Here is a 16,720-nt window from a genome sequence, read left to right as displayed (position 1 = left end):
GAAAATGCCAGACATCAGTAGACAAGGAGCACATTTAATAAATGATAAAAGGATAGGGGGGAAAACAGACAGAAAGGTGGTTAGTCTTTATTTGTGAGGAAATCAGGCATTTTATTAAAATGGGTGGTCCGACAAACAGAATATTTGGGGGAGTTTGTGCAAACACCCGTCCCCCAGGTAGAATTTTGTATGGAACGCTCAGGGCGTTCAGAGGCATGAATATGGAAAATTTGTTCACACGGCTATGTTTGTTATTACCACCACTGGATTCCTTGGCCCTGAAAATGTGTATTAAGCCACTGGGATCAAAATCCTACTTCATCCAGAAGAGCAGAAAAGCTGAGCAATTGAGGAGAAAAGTTTAAAGCACCATTTTTACAATCCAAAATGGCCACCAAGGTGGCTTGTGGGAAATAGGAATCATCTATTTTTTGATTGGCAATACTTTCCACAAATGCACAGTCATATTTTACATTCAAATGAAATGGCAAAATGAACCTACCCACTAGATGAAAAACTTCAATGTCTGACCTTTTAAACAACATTTTTGTACATGAACTCCACATACATGTTCAAGGCCTATTGAATAGGCACTCGTAAAATAGCAAGCAAAACTATTAATGTAAAAAAAAAAGGGGGGGGGGGCAATCTATCAATTTAAATTTCTATTTAAACAAACTATACAACTTAGAGAATATCTCCAAGATTACCTGTAGAGCACAGCACTGTCCAGGAGAACCTCAATGCCAATGTGCTGTTCCAAAAGGCTGTAAGCCAGGATGGGCATAGAGGTGAAGCAGATGTTGTACATCGTCAGATAGGCCGCATCATACAGAGGCTGAGGAGGATGGGGGTAGGAGGAGGAGGTGGGGGAGTGATGGGGCAACCAGGGGTTAATATCACAGCGAGGATAAAACTCAAACATACCATCATACACACAGTAATGTCATTTAAGCAAGTTTACATTTATCTTTCATATATAATCACAAATTTTCCATATATAAAAGATGAGAGCTGTGGGCCACATGAGACATAAGCTGTGTATGACAAAGACTCACCCTCAACTTTCAGAAACTACACAAGTCAAAGTGTAATTATGACTGGCACAGCAATGCATGCATTTTAAGCTGTGTAAGGCCCTGCCAGTAATGACAAGCATTTATTAAATAAGCTATTTGAAAGTCATTTGGATCCACAAACAGCCACTAATTTTGTTATGTGTTCATTTTATTGTTCACAAGGATGCATCTACACATACATACACAAAAAGCTATAGTGTTCTATGTATAACAAACCATAATGGATAATGTGTCCATCTTTAAACTTTAAGCTGTGCTTTGTCTAAAATCAGGCATCCCAGGGGGAGAAAAGGAGGGACAATCCGAGGGGAAAAGTCTGGCTTTCAGAAGGATGGGGAGGTGTGGATAAAAGAACATCTTGAAACCTCAAAGGATTCAGCACATACTCACCTGCTGGGAATAACCACAGAAGAACTGGTACAAAAACTGAGGTAAGATGAAGCAAAGGTTCTGTAAACAGAGAGAACAGTCTCCATGTGATATTCAAACATTAAATAACACCAAATGCAGTGAAAGTGGTTAATTGGGCAATATGACACTGAGCGAAACTAAATATGGTGAATGCCACAGTAGGTCCTCATAGAATGCCCTACCTTGTAAAAGAAATATTGCACCAGGTGAGCAATGCGCACATAATACAGATGACCATGAGCCAACAAAAGTTTCTTGAGGTGCTTGAGTTTTGGGATAGCATAATCACTGTTCCTCACAGCCTGTCGGCCTTCTTTGCCCTTAATACCTGTTGACCCAGAGACGTGATTATTTCAAAACCACTGAAATTTTACCTTTACATATGACATGAGAATTCTCACCAATTCCAACATGAGCCTCCAAAATCATGCTGACATCATTGGCACCATCTCCAATAGAAAGGGTGATTGGACTGCCTTTCGAGTTCTTCACCATTTTAACAATCTACAAATGGAATGGGATAGAGTGCAATTGGGGAAGTAGCTGCTTACTGTGAATACTTTCACAAATACAGTCAATGGTTCATCTGTGGCAGCACCATTCAGAGCATACAGGTATGAGAGCATTCTGTCAGACAGCATCAGTTTCAGGTGGACAGATGCTTTAAACATATTCTGCAGTCACCCGATGGCACTGACCTGAGCTTTCTGCAGAGGTGCCATACGGCAGCAGAGCACGGCAGTGCAGTTATGACAAATCTGAAGGAACAGGGTCTTGTAGCGGCTGGAGTTGGAGTCAGAAGAGGAGTTGAGAACCATTGACAGAGTGGCTCCATCAATGATAAACCCATATTCATGGTTTGTTGTAGCCCAACTTCTACAAAACAGAGGGTTGGGGGGACGGGGAACAAAAAAGTTCAATGATGAAACATGTTTGGATTAAATTATTTTGCTGATACAAGTAGAGAGCACTGAATAATTCATACACATACAATGCATTCAAAAGATTATCAAAATCCTTACAATTCTGTTTATGCTTTAAGTTTATGGCATATTGGCTGTTGCTTGTTGAAGGGGAAAAAGTATTCTGAATGTGTAGATGAGACCCTGGTACTCTAGATACCAACCTCGTGACTCCTGTTTTGACTGGTGCTGCGTCCTGTACAGCTTTCTTATGATATTCAAGCAAAAGCTCGTGCAGTCGCTCCTCTCGCTTCCTTCCGCCTTCCTCCAGTGAGCGTACCGTTAGCTCCAATAGTTCTGTGGTCCTCTGGAACAATCTACAAGCATAACAAGTGGACTTTGCTGTCTCCATCTTGTCACCTGTTAGTACCCAAACGCTAATACCGGCCCCCTGCAGAGCCTCCATGGTCTCTGCTGCCTGCTCCTGAAGTCTGAGAAGCGAGATTGGAGGAACAAAATACAAAGAAAGAAAAACCAGGTCAAAAGGCTATGACACTGATTCTAAAACATACGAGTAATGTGACAACGTGACGTACCATTCAACAAGGCCACGTTGAATTTTTATGAAAAGCTAACAGAGGTGTGCAATAGAGAGAAACACATGGGACAAAAATGCACTAAATAGTACAAAAATGTACTGGAGGGACATCACAATCAATGGGACAAAAAGAATGTCACATGACTTACAACCTACCAATCAAATGACAAGGACCTATACTCAACAAAAATATAAACGCGACACTTTTGGTTTTGCTCCCATTTTGTATGAGATGAACTCAAAGATCTAAAACTTTTTCCACATACACAATATCACCATTTCCCTCAAATATTGTTCACAAACCAGTCTAAATCTGTGATAGTGAGCACTTCTCCTTTGCTGAGATAATCCATCCCACCGCACAGGTGTACCATCCCAAGATGCTGATTAGACACCATGATTAGTGCACAGGTGTGCCTTAGACTGTCCACAATAAAAGGCCACTCTGAAAGGTGCAGTTTCGTTTTACTGGGGGGGGATACCAGTCAGTATCTGGTGTGACCACCATTTGCCTCATGCAGTGCAACACATCTCCTTCGCATAGAGTTCATCAGATTGTCAATTGTGGCCTATGGAATGTTGGTCCACTCCTCTTCAATGGCTGTGCGAAGTTGCTGGATACTGGCAGGAACTGCTACACGCTGTCGTATACAATGGTCCAGAGCATCCCAAACATGCTCAATGGGTGACATGTCCGGTGAGTATGCCGGCCATGCAAGAACTGGGACATTTTCAGCTTCCAAGAATTGTGTACAGATCCTTGCAACATGGGGTCGTACATTATCCTGCTGCAACATGAGGTGATGTTCATGGATGTATGGCACAACAATGGGCCTCAGGATCTCGTCACGGTATCTCTGTGCATTCAAAATGCCATCAATAAAATGCACTTGTGTTCTTCGTCCATAACAGACGCCTGCCCATACCATAACCCCACCGCCACCATGGGCCACTCGATCCACAACATTGACATCAGAAAACCGCTCACCCACACGACGCCACACATGCTGTCTGCCATATGCCCTGAACAGTGTGAACCGGGATTCATCCGTGAAGAGAACACCTCTCCAACGTGCCAAACGCCAGCGAATGTGAGCATTTGCCCACTCAAGTCGGTTACGACGACGAACTGGAGTCAGGTCAAGACTCCGATGAGGACGACAAGCATGCAGATGAGCTTCCCTGAGACGGTTTCTGACAGTTTGTGCAGAAATTCTTTGGTTATGCAAACCGATTGTTTCAGCAGCTGTCCGAGTGGCTGGTCTCAGATGATCTTGGAGGTGAACATGCTGGATGTGGAGGTCCTGGGCTGGTGTGGTTACACGTGGTCTGCGGTTGTGAGGCTGGTTGGATGTACTGCCAAATTCTCTGAAACGCCTTTGGAGATGGCTTATGGTAGAGAAATGAACATTCAATACACGAACAACAGCTCTGGTTGATATTCCTGCTGTCAGCATGCCAACTGCACGCTCCCTCAAATCTTGCGACATCTGTGGCATTGTGCTGTGTGATAAAACTGCACCTTTCAGAGTGGCCTTTTATTGTGGGCAGTCTAAGGCACACCTGTGCACTAATCACGGTGTCTAATCAGCATCTTGATATGGTACACCTGTGAGGTGGGATGGATTATCTCAGCAAAGGCGAGGTGCTCATTATCACAGATTTAGACTGGTCTGTGAACAATATTTGAGGGAAATGGTGATATTGTGTATGTGGAAAAAGTTTTAGATCTTTGAGTTCATCTCATACAAAATGGGAGGAAAACCAAAAGTGTTGCGTTTATATTTTGTTGAGTGTATTTAGGTGTCATACAAAGAAAACACAGAAGAAGACATGCTAAATGACCCAAAGCCACAACATGCAAGATTGCCCACAGGATGCACAGAGATCCTCTAAAGTGTGTTTTTCAGACTATATTACAAGCCCCTCTCACACAGGTGTGTGATGTGCTCTGTGTAAGCCTGATCCCGTCAGATCTCAGAAGCTAAGCACTGCAGGACCTGGTTAGTACTTGGATGGGAGGCCTCTTTGGAACACCAGCGGCTGTGTGTTTCTCCAGGTTACACTGGAGTTGCGTCAGGAAGGGCATCCGGCGTAAAACTTGTACCAAATACCAATGCGGAACTGGCTGTATCTGCTATGGTGACCCCCAAAAAAAAAAAAAAAAAAAATGGGAGCAGCCAAATGGACAACAACACAGAAGGCATGTGTGTGTTTAGGGGCTTAAGTAGCACTCGCCACTATCTGCCACAAAGGAGGGGCTGCTTACAAACACTGGAGACCGAAACCAGCTTAATACTGATATTTGGTCTAGCAGGCTTACTTGAGGACAATGCTCCACACTCACTGAGAAGCTGATTGCACTGACAATATTATGGCCAAAATAGAAAGACCAACATTAGAGAATGCATTGAAACCATTGGCTTCTCTGTGTTTTTGGCTTTGGATCCAGCATGGACTGGATGATGATTTCAACCAAAGAAAAATTTCCATACCTTGAAACTACACCAATGACCCATCAAGGTTAAAAATTTGAGTCTTTGAATATAAATGAGAAGACAAAGACAGCCACAAGATGGCAGCATATTCTTTGGTAAAAACATAATCTATTCCATCAGGATTTATCTTTGATCTTTCGACATATTCTGCAGGAAAGCTTTGACATACACAAGCTCTGCATTAAATTTATTTGAAGTCTACCTTTAGCCAGCTACAGACAAGAAAAAAAAAACTAAATTCTCAGTAGATTTTTAATGAAAGGAGAAGAGGGGTGTGGTAAACAAGGGCTCTATGCAATATTCCAAAATATCACTTACTACAAGGCAGACAAACCTGCCTTCAGGTTTCACCTACAGGGGGAGGTGATGGTCTAGTGGTTAAGGTGTTGGGCTTGAGACCAGAAGATCCTGGGTTCAAATCCCCGCCTGACTGGAAAATCACTAAGGGCCCTTGGGCAAGGTCTTTAATCCCCTATTGCTCCCGGTGTGTAGTGAGCGCCTTGTATGGCAGCACCCTGACATCGGGGTGAATGTGAGGCATTATTGTAAAGCGCTTTGAGCGTCTGATGCAGATGGAAAAGTGCTATATAAATGCAGTCCATTTACAAACAACTGAATGTTGTACCCACCTATCTTCTACAGCAGTAGCTCCTATCAGAGTCATGCCCGTTTCCACCTGGTTGTACAACGCCAACAGCTTCTCATCTCTATCCTGCAGAGCAAGTCTGGCTTCTATCAGGGCTCTGTCTGCTTGGGCATATTCCTCTGCGCTCAGCTGTTTGTAGGCCACACACAGTGTCCGGTAACCCTCCTGCATAGTGACGCACAGAGTGCTGCTGTGAAATTTTTACAGCAAACTTGCCACAAAACATATGGTACACAATATGTTTGTGATTGCAAATTTAGTTTTAAACCCACTGTTGCATTGCGCTCCACATGTTTGCGAATCTTCTCGACTTCATCCTGTCTGACACGAGGGAAGATGGAAGAGTCCGCTCCCTTGCAGAAGAGCAATATATCGCCTGGAGTAGTGTGCACCAGCAGGGAAAAGCCCAAAAACACAACACAGTCAGAGATGAGGGTCATCATTATATCAGGGAGAACAAACTTAATTTTAAGCTGACCTGATTTGGTTTTCACAATTACACTCATTCTCCTCCTCACAGGGTCAAAGTTCAAAACATGTAGTTGGTCATACCTGGGGAAAGTTAGAAATAAAAACTTCAGTATAAATGTGCGTATTTTTTTTATTGAAATGGGAAAGAAAAACTACATTTCAGTTGGTCTTAAATCACTGACTTACATCTCGACAACATTGTTCCTGTTCAGAATTTTTAGAGTCTTGCTTTCAAGACCTAAAAATCTGAAGCCATATCTGTAGGTAGGGGAAAAATAGCAAGTTGTATAACATACAGCATGACAAACTGTTCCAATCAAATGTATACCATTTCACTGATACTTCTGCCATGAGGCTGCATGCTATATATAACATTTGATATAGCATCATAATGATTGTTGTCACCCTACAGCCTTCTCATTCTGACAATTTTGTTGTTGCAAGATTATATTTTTCACTTGACTATTCTACAAAAGTCTGTGATATAATTTACTAAGATTTAAGTGTTCTTATAAACAGTGAGTTTGTTGCTAGTGAGCGACATGTAGGCTTTTCATTTCAAGTTAACTCTGTTGTTTGTCTTTGCCTGTCAGTCATAAACTCTAGAAGCACAAACTCGCGCGCCAACCATCACATAACACTGATGTCAAATGTATGATATTGTCAGCTATTCTAATATGAGCTGTCAATCCACCCCAAACACACACACACACCCAATCCATACAAATCACAATGTCAATTCTAACATTGTGCAGCCCATTCTGCCAGTGGTTATGTTTTCATCTGCGCCCATAGCACAGACATTTAGCAGTTTAGTTAAAAAAAGAAAAATAAGAAAATCTAAAGCACAAATAAATTGAACTGTGACAAAGTTGAGCCTACCCTGGAATAGATATGTTTTATGCAGGAACCAGACCACTTTAAAAGAATGACTAAAACAGGGCCCCTTGGGCCTTGGTACATAAACAGATACAATGTCCTTTGAAATCTTGATCAAACTCTTTCTTTACAGTCCAACCCTTACCTCATGGCACCTTTGACCAAAGCGACTTCATCAGGTGAAGAAGCTATAAAGCCTCTCTGCTCCTGTGGCTGAAGCACCGCTTCATTCAGTCCCATACCATCCACTTGGTCGAACAGTCCATCCCGCTGGTCCTGACCCTCGTCTGTAGGCTCTTTCACCTGGACTGTGTGGCAGAGACACAAGGCACGCAGAAACAGCTCTTCTCTTTCCTAATAATAAAGCAGAAGCATATATCAACACAGTGAAATATAAATCAATTTACATTAATAGGTCATTCATATTAAAAGATAAAATAACTTTTTTCCACACCATTAAACAGGAACCAGTTGCTTGTGTTAAGAACATACAGTCACTGGTTCTCCCTCCATGTTAAGTACATGCTGACAAGTCAAAGAAAGCACACATGGGTGCCTTGTGCAGGGTTTTTCTGGGCACTGAGCTACAGTATGTAATGACCATATGTTTTGTCCATGTGATTATAATTTTTCTTTTTTTTAAACAACAGATGGAGGGACACCGCAACACTCACCCTGCCAGCTTTCTGCTGTAGTTTATTCGCAGGTCCGTCTGTAACACAAAATCCATCCAACTCTGAACTTGCCTCCCAGGACTTATACTGGAATCCGTCGATGCAGCACTCTATGAACTCCATGTTATTCTCAGTGAGAGTGCCTGTCTTGTCTGTGAAGACGTAGTCTACCTACAAGGTAACAATAGAACATCACAAACTCCATGAAACCCATGAAAAATAACTTCAACACAACATGTTACAACAGTCACATGACCAGGGTTGGTGCCTGACGCCTCTAGCCAATGCATCCAAGATGCTTACAACAGAGTGTGGGACTTGCCAACTAACCCATTTATTACAATGATATAGACAAACAGCATACAGTTTCACTGCAATAGCAGACAAAAAACACAAGGGGGAACTCCACCTACACCACACATAAATGGTCAACTCCAGTTTCTGTGAGGTCCACCCCCACTCCAGTCACATTTTTTTTTTTTAACCTGCAAGTCCGACACCTCTGTAAATGTGCTTTCATGTTTATGGACCAAGTCTCTCCACTGTATTTTTTTTTGCAAATTTTTAAATGAGATACATGGAATAAAGACATTTTTGATTAAATATAACTGTTTTAAACTTTTTTTAAAAAACATGACTGATTAATTCAAGGGTTGCCATGAATCTGAACACCAAACCTGTTCTATTTTATAGTTTCTGGGTATAAGAAATGTAAATTTTGATGATTTTTAAAAGAAAATATATGTTTCAAACCCACCAGCAGATTGTGGGATTTAAAGTTTTGAAAAGGAAGCCCAGATGATTGCACAATGACATTTTCATAATGGCGAACACCTACAAACATAACTGCATAAAACTGCTGTTATGTTTATACCTGCATAAAAGTGCTATGAAAAAGGCTTTGAAATGTTTATTTACATCATAGAGTAGTTGTCATTGTACATTTAAAGGACAATGTATACGCGCGCCAGAATGCAGGCCCTGCAACATCCGCCCACCCTAAATTAAAGACATTTTTTATGAAAACACCCACACTAAATTAAATTATGAACCCCAACACTAATGCGTTTTTCCTCATCGCTTCTACATCTTACTTGCAACCCCTTGTTGTGCATGGGGAATTTGTTTTTAAATTCAATAATTATCTTATGCATGCACACATTTTTTTTTAATCAGTAGTAGTCACATGACAATGGTGTCAATTTGATGAGAGTTTGCAGTGCAACAGCTGCCCAAAAGGAAGAACAGATCTAGCACCATCTGGCAGTAAATGGGTAAGTTACTTATGATTAAATCAGACAATTTATTGAAATATATGGAGGGGTGGCCTTGCAAGGAACATAATATTGGCTGCACGCTCGTACATCTGCCCACTCCCCTTCAGGCAGAATTTTGCACAGAAATTCATTCATTTATTTATTTATTAAAGCTCCAGGTGGCCTATTTTTTCCTCTGCAGTGTGTGCCTGCTTTCAAAACATCTTTGTACCTTCTTTAAGACTGAATAGAACCCTAATTATAGGCAATGGCTCAATTTTCAAACTTTAGTTCATCACCAAGTAATTGCACGTGTAGAATTTTTTAATTTTTTTTTTTTTAATCTATTTTTTTTTTTTTTTTGTCATTTCTACATTTTGTAACACACTGGAATCTATTCAGAGTTTACAGAAAACACACCCATAACAATGTATTGCACTGTAATTCAAACAAACAGTCATGTTAATCCATCTGTCTGACCTGTCCCAGCTCCTCATTCAGGTCAGATGTGTTAACCAGTGCTCCTTCTTTGATTTCAGGATCAAAGAAGTCCTTGTCCCAAGTGATGAAGAAAGATCCTAAAAACTTCTGCATCTCAACGGTCACATACATGGATACAGGAATGATGAAATTGAAGAGCACCATGAATGACAGGAAGTCAGTGAACATCTTTAAGTACTGTTGGACAAAGAAAAAAAACACACAAGTAAGATTTCACGTGGCATTCTTAAATCTGCATCTCACAGAATTTAAAATACTATAAAAGCAGATGTGAAACTCGTTGGTAGATAATCAACTCTGCGAACCTACACTAAAATTCAAGAGTGCCAGCTGAATGCTATCACTAGATTACTCATAAACCCCAACATAAAAACATTACGACCATGAAATGTTGTTGTTGTGTTCACCAAGGACAGAACGTGAGCAACCAGAGAGAGAACTCTCCCAGCCCCCAAAGCGGTGTTTATCAGTGTGAATTACAAGTGGGGCTTTTAAAATGGGGCTGCACCATCAGACGTTAAAACCCTTCATGTGATACAGTATTCACTTTAAGTTTCTATCAACAAACATTAAAATTATACAGCTTCAATGTTAAAATCGACAGTCATTCTTTTTATCACTTTGGTGATATCACTTTTGTCACTTAGTTATTTTGCAAAGTACTGAAATCTTGTGCACGATACGGTGAAAATATTTAGCATATTTAACTGATAGCAGGTATCAGTTTTCCATGCTATTAACTGATTTGCTTTGACCTCCACTTTGGCCAGGGTTCAGTGTTTTAAAAACAGTTTATACTGACCACATTGGCATCTTTTTCTCTCTGGGTTTTCTGGTTGTACCAAGGCTCATCCTGCCCAGGCTTGTTCTGCCACACGTACTTAAGTGTAGTGCACACAAGGGCCTTGCTCAGTAAAATACAAAGGTAAACCAGGAGGAAGGCATTGATAGACCTAAAACAAAACAAAATGAGTCAGTACTGTGGACACTTCTTAGAGGTGTTTAAATTTGAGGGGAAAAACAAAACAAAAATCTTACTTCTCCACGACTGAGCGTTTTTGAGACTTGCCCTGATAGTTGAGAGCCATCTTGGTCTCCATGCCAGTGTAAACAGCAACACCTAGAGGACAGAGAGAAGGAGCATATCAAGTGGGGATGTTTCATGAAATGAGACTTACTTTGCAACAGTAAAATATCATTGTTTGACTTACCAAAAATTCTCTGAGTGTTCTTCAAAGTTGCCCCTTTCAGAAGTAGGTTTTCTGGGCCCAAAGATCTACAGAGTTACATATTAACACAGGCTTAGTCAGTCATCCACTAATTGACAACGTGGCATGCAAGAAGGCCTCAAGTTTAAAATATGCAGCAACAACATGGGTGGTGTCTGGGTCTACACTGGACTTTGTTCTTAATGAACTACACTACAATTTTGTTAATGTGCCGTTAAAAATCAAACAATGTTAATTGGCTATGTGACTGTGACAGAAGCAGTGGCCATCGCTGTGGCAGCCTGTCCAATTTTAATGCTCATCTTCACAGAAGGATCAATAAAATAATGATTTGTTTGCAATACAAAGGGAAACAAATGAGTGTGTAAGCAACTATGTTTTGATTTGCTCTCACTGAGTTGTATGTGCTTGAATGGACTCACCTGACCACAGGCTCCTGATCCTTTTTGTAGATATGCATACGGCCAACGAACCTACAAGAATCAAATTTCAAATATTTTTAGAAACTTAATAAAAACAATTCATTCTAGTCAAAACTATGATATGGTCTTGTGTGATTACGTACTACCAAAAGGTTGTGACTTCACTAAATAGTCACAATATACTATCATAACCCTGGGGCCCATGGTCACTTCAGTCCTTCCCAGACCATTTTTATGTAAAGACAAAACTCGATGGGTGAGGTATGCAAGCGCAGTTGTGCGATAGAGCCATCGTGATGAGCTCATACACTGAACAAAACCCACGCAAGTTTTGTCTTTACATAAAAATACAGTAACGTATCTTTTCAAGTTTAAAAAAGTAAAGACTTGCATGTACATGCTGTCTTTAAAGCAGAATATTGTCATCAGATGATGGGGAGATTGTCTTGATGGGGAGATCGACAATTATGAGATTGTCGATTTGCGCTATGGGGAGTGCAACTCAACAGGGGAGCTCATCTCGAGAGGACACCGGTCCCAAGCCCGGATAATTGAGGAGGGTTGCGTCAGGAAGGGCATTCGGTGTAAAACATGTGAAAATTAAAGATGCAGATTACAAATCGAATTTCCATACCAGATCAGTCGAGGCCTGGCTTAACAACAACCGCCATCAGTGCTGTTGCCCAACAGGGTGCTAGCGGAAATTGGGCTACTGTTGGGAAAAGAAGGAGAAGAGGAGGAAAACCTGTCTAGAGACAGCAGGATTTTCTCCTGCTGTCTCTGGACAGGTTTTCCTCCTAGTGGAAAACCTGTCCAGAGACAGGTTTAGAAACTACAATAGTGAAAGTCAGGACTTTGAATGTTGGCAGTGTGGTAAAGGGAGAGAAGTTGGCTGATATAATGGAGAGGAGAAAAGTAGACATATTCTGTGTGCAAGAGACCAAGTGGAAGGGAAGTAAAACCAGGCGCATAGGCTGTGGGTTCACGCTGTTGTAAAGCAGAAAGTTCCCCCGTCATGTTCAAAGCACAAACGTATCTAGGGATGGGCATTGATAAGATTTTATCGATATCGATACCATTATCAATTCTGCTTATCGATCAGATTCCTTATCGATTCCCTTATCGATACTACTTGTGAATTTTCTGTGTACTAAAAATAGGTTTTACAGGTTTTCTTTGTCAACAACATTATTGAGTCTTAAAGTAAATAAATATGAAAATGGTCACTGGATCCTTAACTCTGGGCATAAATAAACCCTACATGGTGGATCCTTGATCTCTGGACATTAATAAACAAAATCTGTAGTTTTTGTCAAAAGCATTTCCTTTCAGACATTATTGGCATGAATGTCACTCCATACATCTGAGCTGAGCTCTTGCAGCTGTGCTGTGCTGCACATCAGGATGTAATTCATGAAGAGCGCAGGACGTCTCATTTTGGGAGGAAAAAACGTTTTAGTCGATTGTAGTTTATTGTCTGTATTACAACGTTTGGAAAGAGGTGTCATTTTATTTAAAGCGGCGATTCGCTTTGAAGTTATTAATTCTGACCAGACTCTAATGTGATTCGACAGAGAGTGGCACAGCGTTTGGAGCTGTGCGAATGGAACAGAGGATGATTCTCATTTCTTGACTGCAACAAGACAAGAGTCCCAGTTAGTGACTTTAATCCACACAAAAGTGACTCACAATCAACATATTTTAATGGCTTTGAGAGGGGTTAAGAAGCGGACTTGCCCCTTCTGAAAAGCGCCGAAGCAATGAACCAACGATGCAGCGGTTTGAAGCACTGCTTCATTGGTTCAACCTTCTAAGTGGAGTAGCGCTGCAGAAGCAGTTGATTACAGACCCTCTGCAGGGTCTGTAATCAACATAGAGAAATTATCATTTTCCCGACAAACACCCTCAAAAACAACGGCCCCTCTGAAGAACCGATAAGGGAATCGTTAAGCAAAAAAAGCTATTGATATCGGTGGATTGAATCATTTCTTAATGACACCCGAAAAGAACCCATCCCTAATAGCAGATCATCATATTGGAAAATTTATCCGTCAAGAATTTTTGGCTTCTCATGTCAACCTAAAGCTTTATATAGTGGCTAAATAACTTGATTATTTTAATGGTGAGACCTGATCATCTCATCAGTACTTGCTTTGGGTGTAATATAAGCAAAAACAACCCATTCTGCCGATTGCCATCCATCCATCCATTTTCTTCCGCTTTATCCGGAGTCGGGTCGCGGGGGCAGCAGCTCAAGCAAAGCCGCCCAGACCTCCCGATCCACACACACCTCCCCCAGCTCCTCCGGGGGATCCCCAAGGCGTTCCCAAGCCAGCCGAGAGATGTAGTCCCTCCAGCGTGTCCTGGGTCTTCCCCGGGGCCTCCTCCCAATGGGACGTGCCTGGAACACCTCTCCAGCGAGGCGTCCAGGGGGCATCCAGAAAAGATGTCCGAGCCACCTCAACTGACTCCTTTCGATGTGGAGGAGCAGCAGCTCGACTCCGAGCTCCTCCCGAGTGACAGAGCTCCTCACCCTATCTCTAAGGGAGCGCCCAGCCACCCTGCGGAGGAAACTCATCTCGGGCGCTTGTACTCGCGATCTCGTTCTTTCGGTCATGAGCGAAATCTCATGACCATAGGTGAGGATGGGAACGTAGATCGATCGGTAAATCGAGAGCTTTGCCCCCCTACTCAGCTCTCTCTTCACCACGACGGTCCGATACAGCGACCGCATCACTGCAGATGCTGCACCGATCCGTCTATCGATCTCACGCTCCATCTGTCCCTCACTCGTGAACAAGACCCTGAGATACTTAAACTCCTCCACTTGAGGCAAGGACACTCCACCGACCTGAAGAGGGCAAAGCAGCTTTTTCCGGTCGAGAACCATGGCCTCGGATTTGGAGGTGCTGATTTTCATCCCGGACGCTTCACACTCGGCTGCAAACCGCCCCAGTGCACGCTGAAGGTCCTGATTTGACAAAGCCAACAGAACCACATCGTCCGCAAACAGCAGAGATGAGATTCTGTGGTTCCCAAACCAGACCCTCTCTACACCCTGGCTGCGCCTAGAAATTCTGTCCATAAAAATAATGAACAGAACCGGTGACAAAGGGCAGCCCTGGTGGAGGCCAACGTGCACTGCAAACAGGTTTGACTTACTACCAGCAATGCGAACCAAGCTCCTGCTGCGGTCGTACAGGGACCGGATAGCCCTTAGCAAAGGACCCCAGACCCCGTAATCCCGGCGCACTCCCCACAGGGCTCCCGAGGGACACGGTCGAACGCCTTCTCCAGATTCAAAAAACACATGTGGACTGGTTGGGCGAACTCCCATGAACCCTCGAGCACCCGATGGAGCGTGTAGAGCTTGTCCAGTGTGCCGCGACCAGGACCAAAACCACACTGCTCCTCCTAAATCTGAGGTTCGACCATCGGTCGAATTCTCCTCTCCAGTATTCTGGAATAGACCTTACCGGGGAGGCTGAGGAGTGTGATCCCCCTATAGTTGGAACACACCCTCCGGTCCCCCTTCTTAAACAGAGGGACCACCACCCCGGTCTGCCAATCCAGAGGCACTGTCCCCGATCGCCACGCGATGTTGCAGAGGCATGTCAGCCAAGACAGTCCCACAACATCCAGAGACTTAAGGTACTCAGGACGGATTTCATCCACCCCAGGAGCCTTGCCATCGAGGAGCTTTCTAACCACCTCGGTGACTTCGGCCTGGGTAATGGATGAGTCCGCCTCTGAGTCCCCAGTCTCTGCTTCCTCTTCGGAAGATGTGACAATGGGATTGAGGAGATCCTCGAAGTACTCCTTCCACCGCCCGACAACATCCCCAGTCAGGGTCAACAGCAGGGTCAACAGCGGTCCCCACCCGCACCGTAAACAGTGCTGGTGGAGAGCTGCTTCCGCCTCCTGAGGCGTCGGACGGTTTGCCAGAATCTCTTCGAGGCCAACCGATAGTCCTCCTCCATAGCCTCCCCGAACTTCTCCCAGACCCGAGTTTTTGCCTCTGCAACCGCATGGGCTGCAGCACGCTTGGCATGCCGGTACATGTCAGCTGCCTCTGGGGTCCCACCTACCAACAAAGATAAGTAGGACTCCTTCTTCAGCTTGACGGCATCCCTTACTTCCGGTGTCCACCACCGGGTTCGGGGATTGCCGCCGCGACAGGCACCAGAGACCTTGCGACCACAGCTATGAGTGGCCGCATCGACAATGGAGGTGGAGAACATGGTCCACTCGGACTCCATGTCTCCAACCTCCCCCGGGATCTGGGAGAAGCTCTCCCAGAGGTGGGAGTTGAAGACCTCGCTGACAGAGAGTTCCGCCAGTCGTTCCCAGCAGACCCTCGCAATACGTTTGGGCCTGCCAGGTCTGACCGGCTTCCTCCCCTCCCAGCGGATCCAACTCACCACCAGGTGGTGATCGGTCGACAGCTCTGCCCCTCTCTTCACCCGAGTGTCCGAGACACGTGGCCGAAGGTCAGATGATACGACTACAAAGTCGATCATGGACCTCCGGCTCAGGGTGTCCTGGTGCCACGTGCACTTATGGACACCCTTGTGCCGTGAGAGACCTGTCCCCGACCCGAAGGCGTAGGGACGCGACCCTCTCATTCACCGGAGTGAAATCCAACACATGGCGACTGAGCTGGGGAGCAATAAGCAATGCGACCTTGGCTCTCCGCCTCTCCCCGTAGGCAACGCCAGAAAAATGAAGCGTCCAGCCCCTCTCCAGGAGTTGGGTACCAGAGCCCAAGCTGTGCGTGGAGGTGAGCCCGACTATCTCTAGTCGGTATCTGTCAACCTCCCGCACAAGCTCAGGCTCCTTCCCCCCTAGCGAGGTGACATTCCACGTCCCAACAGCCAGGGGCTGTGAGCATGGACCGGGCCGCCGGGCCACCCGCCCTCGACCGCCACCCAATCCTCTCTGCACCTGACCCCCATGGCCCCCTCTGCAGGTGGTGAACCCACAGGAGGGCGGGCCCACATCGCTTTTCGGGCTGAGCCCGGCCGGGCCCCAAGGGCTAAGGCCCGATCACCAGGCACTCGCGCGCGAGCCCCAACCCCCGGCCTGGCTCCAGGGTGGGGCCCCGCCTCCGCCATACCGGGCGACGTCTCGGTCCTTGATTTTTTACTGGTTGAG

General features: G+C 44.3%; 1 protein-coding gene across 10 annotated transcripts in view; it reads right to left on the bottom strand.

Moving 5' to 3' along the window:
• Positions 1-16,720, bottom strand: part of atp11c (ATPase phospholipid transporting 11C) — a 140,211-nt gene that overhangs the window by 20,002 nt on the left and 103,489 nt on the right. For all 10 annotated transcript variants that reach the window (XR_004563607.1, XR_004563609.1, XM_034181660.1 and 7 more), the window contains exons 8-24: positions 11,567-11,617; positions 11,127-11,191; positions 10,954-11,035; positions 10,718-10,868; positions 9,895-10,092; positions 8,159-8,329; positions 7,630-7,838; positions 6,792-6,863; positions 6,613-6,686; positions 6,407-6,510; positions 6,118-6,299; positions 2,617-2,883; positions 2,189-2,366; positions 1,892-1,994; positions 1,673-1,818; positions 1,470-1,529; positions 711-838 (exon numbers count right to left, since the gene is read on the bottom strand). Coding sequence is in view for 8 of the 10 variants with exons in the window: in XM_034181660.1 (XP_034037551.1) it covers positions 711-838; positions 1,470-1,529; positions 1,673-1,818; positions 1,892-1,994; positions 2,189-2,366; positions 2,617-2,883; positions 6,118-6,299; positions 6,407-6,510; positions 6,613-6,686; positions 6,792-6,863; positions 7,630-7,838; positions 8,159-8,329; positions 9,895-10,092; positions 10,718-10,868; positions 10,954-11,035; positions 11,127-11,191; positions 11,567-11,617 (2,241 nt within the window). In the remaining 2 variants the exon portion in view is untranslated. The remainder of the gene's footprint in view (positions 1-710; positions 839-1,469; positions 1,530-1,672; positions 1,819-1,891; positions 1,995-2,188; positions 2,367-2,616; positions 2,884-6,117; positions 6,300-6,406; positions 6,511-6,612; positions 6,687-6,791; positions 6,864-7,629; positions 7,839-8,158; positions 8,330-9,894; positions 10,093-10,717; positions 10,869-10,953; positions 11,036-11,126; positions 11,192-11,566; positions 11,618-16,720) is intronic.

Source organism: Thalassophryne amazonica, chromosome 11, assembly GCF_902500255.1.
Source record: "Thalassophryne amazonica chromosome 11, fThaAma1.1, whole genome shotgun sequence".
Lineage (NCBI taxonomy): Eukaryota > Metazoa > Chordata > Actinopteri > Batrachoidiformes > Batrachoididae > Thalassophryne > Thalassophryne amazonica.
Note: the sequence above shows the minus strand (reverse complement) of the source record. Positions and strands in the feature narration are given on the sequence as shown.